The sequence below is a fragment of the Phyllostomus hastatus genome, unplaced genomic scaffold, assembly GCF_019186645.2.
Source record: "Phyllostomus hastatus isolate PE091 unplaced genomic scaffold, TTU_PhHast_1.1 phas_contig_196, whole genome shotgun sequence".
Classification (NCBI taxonomy): domain Eukaryota; kingdom Metazoa; phylum Chordata; class Mammalia; order Chiroptera; family Phyllostomidae; genus Phyllostomus; species Phyllostomus hastatus.
Window position 1 is genome coordinate 15268601 of NW_025333709.1, and position 15040 is coordinate 15283640.

At 40.4% G+C, this 15040-nt stretch overlaps 1 protein-coding gene across 5 annotated transcripts in view; it reads left to right on the forward strand.

Moving 5' to 3' along the window:
• TBC1D19 (TBC1 domain family member 19) overlaps positions 1–15040 on the forward strand; it is a 110301-nt gene that overhangs the window by 13621 nt on the left and 81640 nt on the right. For 2 of the 5 annotated variants that reach the window (XM_045834574.1, XM_045834575.1), the window contains exons 2-4: positions 3235–3307; positions 4268–4313; positions 7103–7178. In XM_045834574.1, coding sequence (XP_045690530.1) covers positions 3235–3307; positions 4268–4313; positions 7103–7178 — 195 coding nt within the window. Of the gene's footprint in view, positions 1–3234; positions 3312–4267; positions 4314–7102; positions 7179–15040 lie in introns of those variants that run through there. The other 3 variants (XM_045834576.1, XM_045834578.1, XM_045834577.1) reach the window with 3 other exon arrangements.

Below are 15040 nucleotides of genomic sequence, written 5' to 3' on the forward strand. Positions count from 1 at the left end.
TTCAGGCCAAGAAATGAAGAAAACGTGGTCTTTGCCTTTTAATTTAACAGTCAGAAAGATAAATAGGCAAGGTGAAGATGACAGTCTAACCTGGTGAGTGCTACAGAGGAGTAGAGTGCCATCTTTGCATGGGGGGCGGGGGTAGGGAAAGCAGGTGACATTTGAAGGATGACTCGGAAGCCAGCAGCAGGTGCTTGCGAAGGTGGTGAGGGAGCATTCACATCTGAGGAAACAACATGAACAAAAGCCTGGACCCTCAACATACTTGACAGTTGGGGAATAATCAGGGAATAGAGTTCACTGTGACTAAAGAGTAGGGTGGGCGTAGGGAGGAGGTGTGAGACGAGAGAGGGTGTCGTCAGCTTGGTGGAGGAACACCTGATGCAACTAGAGAGAGAAGCTGGGACACACGGCGAAGGGCCGGATGTGCCCGCCCTGCTGAAAAGTCTAGGCTGCTTCTACATGCTGTGGAGACCCGAAGCCAGGAAAGACGTGTGGTTTGGGAAGAGCCACTGGAGGATGGACTGAAAAAGTAGAAATGGGTGCATTTCTTTAATAAGCTTTTGTTGAGCACCTGCTTGTGAAAGTAACTATTCTAGGCACTTAGGATACAACAGTGAACAGATAGACAAGGATATCTGCCCCAGTGGGGCTTCCCGCTTCTAGAGCAGCGAGATAGACCGATAAACACAGCAAATACATTATTCCTGTAGCATGTTAGGAGGGAATAAGCGCTAAGTAGGAAGAACCAGTAGAGTAAGGGCGGGGGGGGGGGGTGAGAATGGGAGTGCTTGGCAGCTGCGATTTCAGTGAGGTGGCCGGAGGTCCAGTGCAGAGGCCGTTGCCGTGATCCAAGCGAGAAGTGGTGAGGGCTTGGACTTAGGTGTGGGACTTGAGAATGGGGAGAAGGAATAGATTGGGGGACATATTTTTCTTTTTCTCTTTTACACTTTTTATCATAAAATAAAACACAAATGAAAACACACAAAACAAATCTGTAATGTAGCGAATTATTATTAGATAAACAACCTTGTAAAATTTACCTTGGTAAAAAAAACGAAACTTTGCCAGCCACGCCAGGAACCCCTTCATTTGCCCCATCCCAATCACAGGCCCCTTCCTCCCCCAGAGCCTGATTTTGGTAACCACTTTCCTGTATTTCTTGATAGTTTTATTAACCAAATGTATATCCCTGGACACTCTAGCTTAGTATTGCCAATTAAAAAAGGTTTTGATATACCTTTAAAATCTTTTAAAATCTACAGGTTTTCAGGGACATGGATGACAGTGTGCTGATTGCTGGGGATAGGGGGTTATAAAGGGCATAAATGGTAATGGGAAAAATACAATAAAGATTAAACAAAACATATAAAAATTTTAAAAATCGACTGGTTTCCTCTCCTTCCTTTCTTTTTCCTTATAATCTATTCCCTGAAGAACTGGGTAGTTTGCCCTTTATAATGTCCACATCCTGGATTTTTCTGATTGCGCACTCTCAGGGCAGTTGAACGTGTTCCGCTGTCCCGTGTAACTCGAGGGCTGACAGCAGACTCGGTGTCCCAGCAGAGCACTTGCGTGTCGGGTGCCCGTGTTCTTTCATCGAGAAGCGAATGACGCCTGCTTGTCTTTTGCAATGTCAATTGCTGTTTGTGCTTAATGCCTAGACTTAGTAATTTGTTAGGGGTTGCAAAATAGTGATATTCTAATTATAGCACATCTGTTTTAGTGATTAGCTAGAATACTTTAATAAAGAAGACATTTCTTCTTTTCTACCCCGTGGTACAGTTTCCATAGGAAAGGCAAGATGAATGACTTATTTACCAGTTTTCAGGGCGATAAGTTGGTTTCCCATCATCATCCATTTTTATTACTTTGTCTGTATTTCCTCCTTAACGTGGCCTAGTCTGGAAAGGGTGCCTGGTTGCTCATTTTCAAGAATTCATAGGTGCTGGACTGCTCTGGCCTCTTCCGACCTCATCTGCTGCCCTGGATTAGGCAAAAGCCCTCTCACTTTCAGTCCCTGTTCTAAAATTGGCTTTTCCTATGTTCTGGCAAACACTTGTTGGCTGTTTTGGAGTTCTTCTGTTTTGCGTATATCAGATACCTCACTGCTTCGCTCTGCTTCCCTTCACAGATGCTAGTACCATCCACTGTGGATCTTGTGCCTGTCGGTTTGTCCCAGCTGCTTGTATTTTAGGTTTGTGGGGGATAGCTTATCACCAAATGTTGTGTATGTTTTTCATGGTATTTTGGTCTTGCTGTCTACTTGCTTGGCCTGTTTTTATGTGGAAATTAGGGAGATTTAAAAAAAAGCAGCTGACTGCTACTAATGCCGTCTTCCCAGAAATGGGTTGAATGGTGGAAGAGTTAGAGTGGAACTGAGAATACTGGAGTTTATGGTGTGGAAGATCTGGTGGGTAGAATTGCATGGTTGAGGGTTAAAAAAGAGAAGAGAAGGAGCAACATAATCAGTGGAACGTAAGACCAGTGTTTTTATTTTGTAGGTTTGAAATGCTTATGAGATACTCTAATAGAAATGCCTTCTTAAGAGATAGATGTCTAGAATTTGATAGGGTAAGTGATGAAAGATCACCTGAAAGTAATTGAAGCCATTACAAATTGGAGAATTACTATTTTTGGTAAGAATTACAGTATGAAAATCTGTAGAATAAAAAGCTTGCATGTGAAGGTGAAAGAGACACTAATAAGCATTTGGGAAATACTAGTTTTATGTATTTTCCGTAAATATGCACAACATGTGCAGGTACGCGCTGAGCAGCCATCCAAAGAGGAAGATGCTGTTCAAAAATCCATTTTATGGATGCAACTGGTTTTTTGGTCATTAGGTGTATGTAGATGCTGTATACTTTGGGTATAATATTAAAAGAATGAGCTTATGAAATCTCAGTATTTTTTCTACTAGAAAAATAGATGTTAAATATGCGTAAAGATGAAAGTCCTCAGTGATGTTAAATATTCATAAGCTGCAAGGCTTTGAATTTTTACTATAGTGTACTATGTACTATCACAGATCCTCTATTTAAGAGTAGGTGAAAAAAATCTCTCTTGTGAGCTTGCCCAGTTAATCCTAGGGTGCTCGGACCTCAAAGGGGAGTTTTTAGATAGTTTTTAAATATGTACATTTGGACACTCCTTTAAAAATTTCTATTAGCATTAAATATCAACCCAAATGAATTACTTTTGACCTCTGTCTTTTTCTTCTTCTTAAATTAGGCCAGTCTTCAGAGACCTGAGATTAAACTTGAATCACTAAAGGAAGATATTAAGAGATTCTTTAAAACATCAGGTTTGTAAGTTGCTTTTTTTTCTTTAATTCTGTAAGGCAAAAATAAGGAAATAATTCTATTTGAAGGGAGTATTTTATCCCCAGCCGTCTAATTACTTATTCAAAATTGTGAAACTGTGGCTGGATAGGTTTCTATTTGGTAAGAATTAGAACTTTCAGACATTTCGATAAAATGCTATAAAAATTTAGGGGCACTGGGGGAATGGCTACTTTACATTAATTAGTTTTAAGTACTATTTATCTTCCAGATCAGAATACATCCTGAATATATGAAAAAATATCCCTAGTTACTAAGCATCTTGTCTTTTATTTTTTTGTGGCTTTTGCTTTTTATACTTCTTTTCCCTACTCTTTCTACCCTTTCAATGAACAAAAGAAAATCTTACTTTTTTTTAGAGCTAAGAGAGATCCCCTTTCTAACCTTTGCACATGGAAACTGAGATGTTAAGTGATTTACTTACCCAGAAAAGTTCAAGTGCTTAGCAGCCAACATAACCGCTGTGACTAGTGGTACCTTATAATCCACCCCTGTCATTCAAGAGTTTGCAGTGAACTGATTACCTGTGGTCTGTGTTTGCCCTGTCCCTGCTGTTTCCTGCCCTGCCCTTGGAACAGCCCTCATAGCCCTAGTGTGGTACAATAGCTAAAGATTTCAGCATTTGTTGAGCTACTTAATGGTAGAAGAAGCAACTTTTCCTTCCATCTTGAGAAAATGGTGCAATAGTTTTCCCTAATAAATAATGGAATGTTGACAGCTTGGCCCCTCAGCATTTGCCAGGGGATATTACGGTGAATGCACAGGAACCAGATCCTTAGTAACACTTCACACAGCAATTGGCAGTCGATAAAGTTCTTCCACAAATGAATATAATGCTATAGTTTTAGTGAGGTACATTTAATTATAATGTATATGTATTTTTGAAACTAATATGTATCTATATTGTATTTTTTTAAAAACAGGCTGGGAGAAGAAACTTCAGAATGCTGTTTACAGTGAACTGAGTGTGTGAGTTTTCCTATCCCTGTTGAAATATTGTTTGTTGTGTTTAGCTATTATTTACTTTGTAAGTACTGAGTACAGTATTGCTGTAAGTTCTCATAATATTTCTCATTAATATTTATATGGCATTTAATATTAATACTTTTAAAAATTATAGTTTTACCTGAGAAATAATAATGAATAAGTAGAGTTTTTATAGTACCAAGAATTTTATATTAAAAATTCATTTATTCAGTATAATTAGGGAATGATATAATTCTCGTAAATTATTATTTCAGAAAACTGAAGTTTACCAACATTCTTTTTACTGTTGTCACTTTGGATATCACCCCTCCCCCGCTTTTTGGATATTTCTCTTTATGAATGACCATTCTAAACATAATTTAACTTCTTTAATGATACCAATATTATTAAGAACATCAAACAACAACAGTTAACTTTTTTGTTCATGTGGACTTGCCCTCAGCATCTGTTGAGGTGTGTAGAACTATTTGTCATCCCAAAAAATGTCGCTCTAGAATGTTAGCTTTGTAGCTGTTGACTGTCTGCCGTGTGCCAGCCCTGCACGCACTGCTGGGAATCCGGGGTGGAGCAAGAAACACGGTGCCTAGGCAGAAGGGAGCAGCGGCTCAGAGACTCAGAGGTGGGGATGCGGCACACTGGAGGGACGGAAGTTGGATGGCTGGATGGTGCCAGGCACAAGGGCGTGGTAGAGGACGATGTTAGATACGTAGGCAGGAATGTGCTCCATACCGAGGCTGTGTAGACTGGGTCCTAATAGGATTTGGGTGTCAGTTTGGAATTTTAAGCAGTGTAGTGCCGTGATCGTATTTGTGTTTCATTCATTCAGCCGTGCACCGCTTATCTGGTGTGCTGCAGGCATTGTGCTGGGCACTGGCATTGCCATCACAGGTGAAGAAGGAAGACATTGCTCCTGGCCGACAGCCAGGCCGTTTGGCACGTAGGCTGAAAGTAGTGTGCAAGCTGGGGACCTTGGTGAAGTGTCTGACAGATGAGTGCAGATGAGAGATGCTGGTTGTGTAAAACGGCATCAGTGGGGAGGAAAAGCTGAGTGGTGTTCTGAGGGATTTAGGGACAGGGGAAGGAGTCGAGCAGGGTGCAAAGTTCCATCGCTGTCTTCCTGTCTGAGGGCCCTCACCTCTTGTGTAGTGCGCTCAAGTTTCCACCCGAAGTTTCTGCTTTATTAATTTGGAAACGATTACTGTGCAAATAGAAGGACTTTAGAGTGATACTTAACTCTAAACCACATGTCCCTTTGCAAATGATACACTGAGCAGTATGAAACAGCATTTTTAAAACTATCTTGCACATAAGAAATACTGAGGTCTGTAGAAATTATCATTTATTCCCTTTGAGAAGGTGATTTATTTAGGTACATGGAATGTGGATTTCAATGGGAAGAGCAATTAGCTAGAAATAAGAAGTGAAACTATCTTTAAAATTGGGTAGGATAGGTTGCTTCTGTCTACTCTAGACATGTCTGTATGGACATTTGAGCCTTTAACACATAGGTTCTGGGACAGGTTCAAGTAGCTTGGTATGTCATTAATTAACACTTCATATGCTGATGTCCCACTTCAAACGAGGAGTTTCTTGAGGACTCAGTGTGTGCTTCTTGATTATTGGAACATGGTTGGTTTGCTGTAGGTACAGGTCCTATGACTGACTTCAATAGGAGGTCTGTGTTTTTCTGTGAAAGAGATTGGAACCTCTCAATAAATGTTGAACTATCATGCTTTTCTATCACCTTATTTGTGATTTCCTGTCAGTCACCCTGTGCCTCGATCATTATATTTCAACCATTCTGGCTTTTTCTGATTTTTAGACATTCCAAATGTTTACACCTCAGGGTCTCATGCTTGCTTTCTCTTTGCCAGGGATATTCTCCCCAGATCTTTGTGCGGCGGGCTTCTTCCTCTCACTTGGGTCTTAGTTCAGATCTCAGCTCCCCCGGATGCCTTCCCTGCCCTTCCCGGTCACTGCTCTCTCACCGCCCTGCTCTCGGGTTCTCTCGGCACTTCTTGCTGTCTGACGCTATTCCATGTATTTATTTGTTTGTGTAATTATTGACTGTCTTTCTTTACTAGAATGTCAGGTATTTGAGAATAGGGGATATTGTCTTAATCGTCACCATGTACTTTGTCCCTAGAATGGCCCCAAAATTTGTTGAATAAATAAATGTCTTCTTAATAAAAATAATACATTTTGAATATAAAATGTAAAGTTACTTAGAAAATAAAAAATTCATAAGACATTAAAATTTTTTAATTTTATTAAATTTGTGAATGTTTTTATATAAAAATATGGCTATTTCAGTAGATATTTATATTATTGTTTCAACTATGTGAAATATATAATCATAGGGAAAAGGAAATTGTGGGAAATGAAAATGGTTGCTATGTTGGTAAGTCAGTGGATTTTTTCAACCTTATAAAATTTCTCTAAATGTTATATTTCTGTATTAAAATTAAGTTATGATAATTTCATGAGCATTTACAGAGCCAAATCATTTTAAAATTACTTTAATTATGAAATCAGATTATTATGCAGTTTAACAATTAAATTGCTAATCTAAAACTGCAGTACTAGTAGGATAAGAATTACAGTTTTGTTAGGCTGTTGCACCTTGTGTGAATACATATAACTGTTAATAAGTATTCTACTCAATATTTCACTTATAACATGGGCTACAGAGGTTAAGTAATCTCTAACCAAGAGAATGAGTTCATTATCACGGTGATGTACAACATTTAGCTGCCTTTTTTCGTCCCTAGGTTTCCTTCTCCTCGTCACCCTGCAGCGCCCCCTGAGCATCTTAAAGAACCTTTGGCATACATGAGGAAAGCACAGGTTGGCTATTGTTCATTTTTAATTTTATTTTTCCATTCCAAGTTATTTACTGCAGAATAAAAGGTCCCTATTGATGTCAGAGTTTGTATTTATTATATGAAAAACTGGGTAAGAACTCATAAAGTGATGTGACTAATATTTACACAATTTTTACTTTCAGTAACCAGGGGTCACACCTAGTTAAAGTGATCCTGAAACTGTTGAATAGCAAAAACATACTGTGTACCACACTGGCCTGAAGTTTAAAATATGACGGAAATGTTGCACAGCCGTTGTTCTCATGCTCTGTGGTGTTACAGGGATGAAACGGGAATGAACCGACACAGTCTTCCCTTAAAGTTTTGGCTTTTGAGGCCAGTGTTGCTGCTGGCATGTGTGAAATACACTTGTTCTCCCAGCAGCTGTGATGTGCTAACTATGTTTTGTGGCAGAACTCAAATGAACCTGCTATTTAAAATGGGCTGAAAATAACTAAAAATAACTTTACGAGGATAACACAAAATAACATAAACAAAAAAACTGTACAAAGCTCTTAAAAAAAAAACAACCCCTGTCCTTACTCTGAACTGTCCTTTGCCTTGGCTCAGCCAAGTCCACCTGCCTGCCAGGTGACACTGTTTGAACCCCACGGCGCCGGGTTGGACTCTGTGACTGCTGCTGCCAAAGTGTTTAGTGGTCGTGATCAAGCTGGTCTTCCTTCTCCATGACCGTCTCAGACATTATTGGAACTCTCAGACATTCACCGAAGACCTCCTGCCAGCCAGCCTCAGTGGTCAGCAGGGCGGTTCCGCTGCCCCTAAGGAATGTTGTGATGCCTGGTGTTTCCACAGTCCCCAGCAGTGGACTTTCGGCAGGTTTTTATTTTTTCCCAGTTTTGTTTTCATTTAAAAACCCTCAAAATTAGATTATGAGAGGAAGCAATATAAAAAAACATGGAGATATTTGAGGAAGTACGTCATATATTTGTATCTCTAGGTTGTACCTTTAAGGCTAGCAGTCAGACAGTATTTATTTACTATTGCTGTGTCATAAAGCATATTCATTAAATGACACATGTGAAAGAATTGCTTTATCTTTTGTTGTATAGATGTAAGCTCAAACAATAAAAATAGAAAGGTTAGGTCTAAATATCTCTTGGTGAAATTTGAAAATTTCCAAAAGGTTTGGAGAAAGTGTTAGTTGTAGCGTATTAGGTATAGGACACAAAACACAAAAGTCAGCCTCCTACTGTGACTGGAAAGAGGAGACAGGTGAGCCGCAGGCCCGTTCTCGCAGCCTGCTGCGAGCGGCTGAGGACGCACAGGACCGGGAAGTGTACGTGTGGCGTGAATGGATGGTGCTTCTCTCCCTCCTTTCCAGACCAGCCCGCCAAATCAGGGCCAGCACGCTGCAGCCCGGGGGCCAAATGTGCCCTGCCGCCTGTTTCTATACGGCTGCAAGCTAGGCATATTTTTCAACATTTTCAGCTGATTGGAAAATCAAAAGAAGAATGATATCTTGTGACCTATGAAAATCATATGAATTAATAAAATGTTTCATTGGAAATAGTCTTGCTCACTTATTTGCATGTTGTTTCTGTGTGCTTTTGTACTACAGTGCTGGAGTTATGTTTGCAGTGGAGACGTGATGACCTGCGAAGTCTAAAATATTCACTGTTTGCCCTGTTACAGAAAGTTTGCCAGTCCCTCCCTGCACTGAATAATTCATTTTTTTAAGAGCAGAGACTTACTTTTTTTACCCTCAGCATCTGGCACAATGTTCTCCGCACACAACACTGTCAACAGATATTTGTTGAAATAGTCAGCTCTTTAACCACAGTCACACTAGATATCTCCCCTGCCAGTTCAGTGTCTGCTTGTCTTCCTATGTTTGGTCTCCAGTCAGCTGGTATTCAGCTTTCTGTTTTATGGGGCAGCTCTCTCATCTTTGCATCAGAGCTACCTAGTCTGGATGGCAACTCCCATCCCGTCCTGTTCTCCCCTGCACCGCGTGATCTCTTGCCTCTGTAGACTTCCGTTCTGTCTGCCATTCCTGTCCTCAGCCTGAGGCTACCTCTACTGTCTACTTTTTCTCCTCTCCTAAACTGTTGAATGCTTAGGAGGAAAACAATGTGAGTTTTATATTTATCATTAATTTGTACTAAATCCATTTATTTGTCTTTCTGTGGACTTTTGCTGCCTGTCAGTCCTTTTATGATTCATTGTCTATTACCTGGTTTACAGTTAGGTTTTCCCAATGTTTCTCCATGCTGGTGTAGCCTGAAATGCTCCCTCTGCCTCACTCATTTGAAACATTTGTCACTTACGAAGGATATTCAGGTTATCTCATTTGAGTTTCCATAGCGTGCCTCTTTGCTGCTACATCTGTTTTTGGCTCCACTCCTCTGTGATCATCTGTCCACTGTGCATTTCTTCTGTAGATCAAGCTTAGCGTGCCTAAAACCGAGTTTATGATGGCATTCCTAAAATGAGTATCTCCTCCTGACTTTCCTATTCTGTTGATTGGTTTCCACTATTATTATTATAGTAATTTAGACATGAAATATCTTTTATCTCAGTTTTCCATATCCAAATAGTCGCTAAGTTCTATAAACTAGAAATTATTCCTTCCCATGTTCTTTTTTTTTCCACTTATATCTGGGAGCCTTTTTTTCCTTTGTGCATTGTTTCCTTTCAATTGTGATTGGTTAGACATCCAAGCACAATTTTTAAAGTTTTATTTTATCGGTTATGCTATTACAATTATCTCATTTTTCCCCTGCATCCCCCTCTACCTTGCACCTCCTCTCCTACCCACATTCCCCCCACCCACTTCACTTAGTTCATGTCCATGGGTTGTACAATGGGTTGTTCTTTGGCTTCTCCATTTCCTGTACTATTCTTAACCTCTCCCTGTCTATTTTGTTCCTGCCATTTATGCTTCTTATTCCCTGTACCTTTCCCCCCATCCTCTCCCTTCCTCCTCCCAGCTGATAACCTTCCATGCGATCTCCATTTCTGTGATTCTGTTCCTGTTCTAGTTGTTTGTTTAGTTTGTTTTTGTTTTTTAGGTTTGGTTATTGATAGTTGTGAGTTTGTTGTTATTTTACTGCTCATAGTTTTGATCTTCTTTTTCTTAGATAAGTCCCTTTAACATTTCACATAATAAGGGCTTGGTGATGATGAAGTCCTTTAACTTGACCTTATCTGGGAAGCACTTTATCTGCCCTTCCATTCTAAATGAGAGCTTTGCTGGTTAGAGTAATCTGGGGTGTAGGTCCTTGTCTTTCCTGACTTTGAATACTTCTTTCCAGCCCCTTCTTGCCTGCAAGGTTTCTTTTGAGAAATCAGCTGATAGTCTTATGGGAACTCCTTTGTAGGTATCCCTCTCCTTTTTTCTTGCAGCTTTTAAGATTCTCTCCTTATCTTTAATCTTGGGTAATGTAATTATGATGTGTGTTGGTGTGTTTCTGCTTTGGTCCAATTTCTTTGGGACTCTCTGAGCTTTCTGGAATTCCTGGAAGTCTGTTTCCTTCACCAGATTGGGCAAGTTTTCCTTCATTATTTTTTCAAATAAAATTTCAATTTCTTACTCTTCCTCTTCTCCTTCTGGCATCCCTATGATTCAGATGTTGGAACATTTAAAATTGTCTCAGAGGTTCCTGTGCCTCTCCTCATTTTTTTGAATTTTTGTTTCTTCATTCTGTTGAATGTTTATTTCTTCCTTTTGTTCCAAATTGTTGATTTGAATCCCAGTTTCCTTCCCTTCACTGTTGGTTCCTTGTATATTTTTCTTTATTTCACTTTGTATAGCCTTCACTTTTTCCTCTATTTTGCATCCATACTCGATCATTTCTGTGAGCATCCTGATTATCAGTGTTTTGAACTCTGCATCTGATAGGTTGGCTATCTCCTCATTGTGTAGTTCTTTCTCTGGAGTTTTGATCTGTTCTTTTGTTTGAGCCATATATTTCTTTGTCTCAGTACACCTGTAACGTAGTAAGGGGTGTAGCCTTAGGTATTCACCAGGGCTGGGCAATCACATTGCTGCGTTGTGATGCTGTATGTGGGGGAGGGGTCCAAGAGGGAACAGTGCCACTTGCTGGGCTCTCACTCTCCTTTCAGTGACTTCCCCCACTACCCACAAGCAAATAGGGCCCTTCTGGTGCTGATTCCTGGGCAGGTGGGTTTCTGTACATTCTAGGACCCTTTGGGTCTCTCTAATGAACTCTCCTGCAAGTCTAGGAGTTTCTCCTGCTGCCATAACCCCCACAGATTTTTACAGTTAGAGGTTCTGATGCTTTGGTTTCCCACACCGAAACCCTGGGTTCTGTGGTCTGTTTCACTCCCCAGTTTTTTTTCCTGGCTTATCAGTAGGTGAATATGGGACTGCCCCAGTCCTCCAGCCACTGCCTTGTCGCATCCCCCCGACCTGGCTGCCCATGTCTGCCCCTCCTATTGGTCTGGATGAATGTTTCTTTAATGCTTTGGTTGTCAGACTTCCATACAGTTCGATTTTCTGGCAGTTCTGTTGTTGTTGTTGTCGTCCTTCTTTCGGTTGTACAAGGAAGCAAAGCTATTTACCAATGCCTCCATCTTGGCTGGAATATGGGCTTTCCCATATTTTTAAAACCTTCTGTTTGTTTTCATTATGAAGGTCATAGTGGTCACAGTGACCATGATGATGATAATGATGACTCTCTTATTGAGTGCTTACTTTGTTTTAGACATTAATTAGCATCCTCGCCTTGTTCTTATGCCTCATTACTCTTAATGAGTCTCTTTCCCTACCGCCGTCTGTAATCTCAATACAATTAACTTTACCTTCAAGCATAGGAACCTTCATAATGCATCTCACTGCCTTCTGAGAAGCTTTTAGTGATTCCCAGTAGTCTAAAACGAAGTTGCTACTCTAAAACCCAACATTTAAGGATTTTTACTATTCGTCCCCAGCTTCCCCTGTCACTTTACCAGTCTCCCCTGTCTTACAGCTGTCCTGTGTGCCCATCCAAGTGAGTCATTTTGCCTCCCCTCTTGCATCTTTGACACTTTCCTTACTTTATTGTCTTATCATGGAAAGCCCTTTCTGCCTGATTTGCTTTGTGAAAATCATGTTTATTTTGTAAGGATCAGCTCAGGTGACATTTCTTCTCTGGTGTTATTATCCCCATTGAGAAGTATCACTCCCCCTTTGAACTCTTGTAGCACGCAGTCATTTTACGGCCCTTGTAACAAATTGCATTTCCTTACGGTAATTTCTGTACATATCTTTCTGAAACTTGTTCTGTCTTTTGAAAGCACTAAGAATTTAAAAATATTTCTGTATACCCGTTACATCTACTATCGTAGGAGCTTAGTAAGTTTATGTTGAATGACTAATAAAGGTATTTGCTATCCCTTCTACCAACAATGACAATATTCACTTAAAAGATACTTACTGAATGCCTACTCAGAGAAGACACTGTGCTCTGTGCTATGGAGATTCAGAAATAACCTGGAGTCTGCCTTTAGATTACTTCATGGTTTAATTATTGAAAGAAGACTTGGACACAGGCAGCTGCAATGCAAGGCAGGGAGTGCTGTGCGCTGTAGGGGAGGTGGCTAGGACGTTCTGTAGGAGTGCAGGAACGAGTTGGGGGCAGGTGGTTACTGATCAAGTTGTTCTTTAAAATGAAAAAGAACTTAAAAATTTCAGTAGTGCTTTCTTCCCCATTTACTCAGTAAAATATGTGGGCAGAAAACATTTTGGAACTGTACTCTGGAAAATTTTTATTCATTTTTTTTCCTATTTAAGTTTTAGGAGTCATTTTAACTTTGCTTAGTTGTAGCTCGTGTCTTCAGAGTTGGAGTGCAAATCAGCTCTCAGCAGTTTTTGGCAAACTGGACTGGTGTTTAATTTTCTGGGCCTTCTTACATTGCGTCAGCATTTCCGTGAGTGCTTTCTGCTGAATACCAGCCCTGAGGGGTGCCCTATGACAAATGGTTCTAGGGACAGATACGTTTCGGAATGGAGGCACTCGCTGCCTTCCTCTTGGTGAATCACGGTCTATTTTGTTATTTTTAACAGACTTGATTTTTTTTAAAGATTTTATTTTATTTTTAGAGAGGGAAGGGAGGGAGAAAGAGAGAGAGAGAAACATCAATGTGCGGTTACTGGGGGCCATGGCCTGCAACCTAGGCATGTGCCCTTACTGGGAATCGAACCTGCAACACTTTGGTTCGCAGCCCGCGCTCAATCCACTGAGCTATGCCAGCCAGGGCCAGACTTGATTTTTTACAAGAGATTTAGATATACAAAAAAATTGAGAGCTTCCATAGATCCCACATCAGTTTACCTATTACTAACATTTTATACTAACATTTTATATTTGTAAGGTACATTTGTTATAATCTGTGAACCAATATTAATATATTATATTAAGTTCCTACTTGATTCAGATTTCCTTAGTTTTCACCCGATGTCCTTTTTCCGTTCTGGAATCCCACCCAGGGCACCACACTGCATTTGGTTGCCCTGTCTCCTCAGGCTCCTCCTCTTGGCTGCGACAGTTCCTCAGATTTTCCTTGTTTTTGATGGCTTTGACAGTGTTGAGAAGTACTGGTCAGGCATTTTGTAGAGTATCCCTCTGCTGACATTTGTCTGGTGTTTCTTTTTTTTGTGATTAGACTGGGGTTGCGGGTTTTTTTGGAGGAAGACCATAGGCAAATGCTGTTTATCAACACATTCAGCTCCCCGTGTCAGAGTGCACACACTGTCACCATGGTTTGTCACTGTTAATGTTGACGTTGATCACCTGGATCAGGTAGTATTGGTGAGGTTCCTCCACCATCAAGCCTCTTCTGCCCCTGTCTGTGTCCTGTGCTCTTTGGAAACAGTTCCTGTGCGTAGGCTGCACGTCAGGAGGGGTAGTTCTGCTCCACTTTCTTGAGGAGGGGGTATCAGCAGGTTATTTGGATGAGTTTTTCTTCATGAAAAAGTTGTCTCTGTCCCTTGCCCCCATTTATTTATTCAACCTCTTATTTATACCAGTATAGGCTCATGGATATTTATTCTATACTTCAAGTTTTAATCTAAAACTCCTTAATTTTGTTGCTTACAGTCTGTTCGGACAGGTTAAAGGCTCAGAGAAGTTCTGTAGTGAAGGAACTGTGTACTTTTATTTAATCCAGTGTTGTTCAAACTTACGTGACCATGAAACCTATTTCCATGTAAAATACCTCGGGAACTACTTTTTTTGCTACACCTTTCAGAGAGAGCAGATTTGAGGAAACTGATATACAGCATGATAGAAATAAGTTCATGAATTTTCTTGCGAAATGATACTGGTAAGCACATAGAGCTCTAATTATGTGCCAGGTACCCTTACTAGTGCTTTGCAAGTATTCACTCGCTTAATATTCATGACAAGTTTATGAGGTGAGTCACTCTTAGGGTCTTTCATTCACCTTCACAGAGCTAGTAAGTGGAAGAGCTGGGATTTGAACCTGGGAGTCTGGCTATGGATGGTATTCATCCTATTTCTCTACCTAGTCCAGAAATCGCCAGGCAAACTCAAGATATGCTATGTGGTTGAATTTACTCTGTTCTTTCAATCCAGTAACCTAAGCAGAAACGAGAAATTTTTTAGTTTTATATGATTTTAGTTCTCATCCCCTTCCCGATTGGTCTTTCTGCCTTCTGTATTATCGCTCCATTTCTTAAAACTTCCATGACTTTCAGAATACAATCCCAACCCTTTACTTTTGCTTACGAGGCTATGAATGGTCTTGCCTCTTTTTATGGTTCAAATCTCATCTCTTGCCTTCTCACTGTCCCTCCCTGTCCTGCCACTCCCCAGTTCCACACACATATACATTCTCTCTGTCTACTCACACTTGACCTCT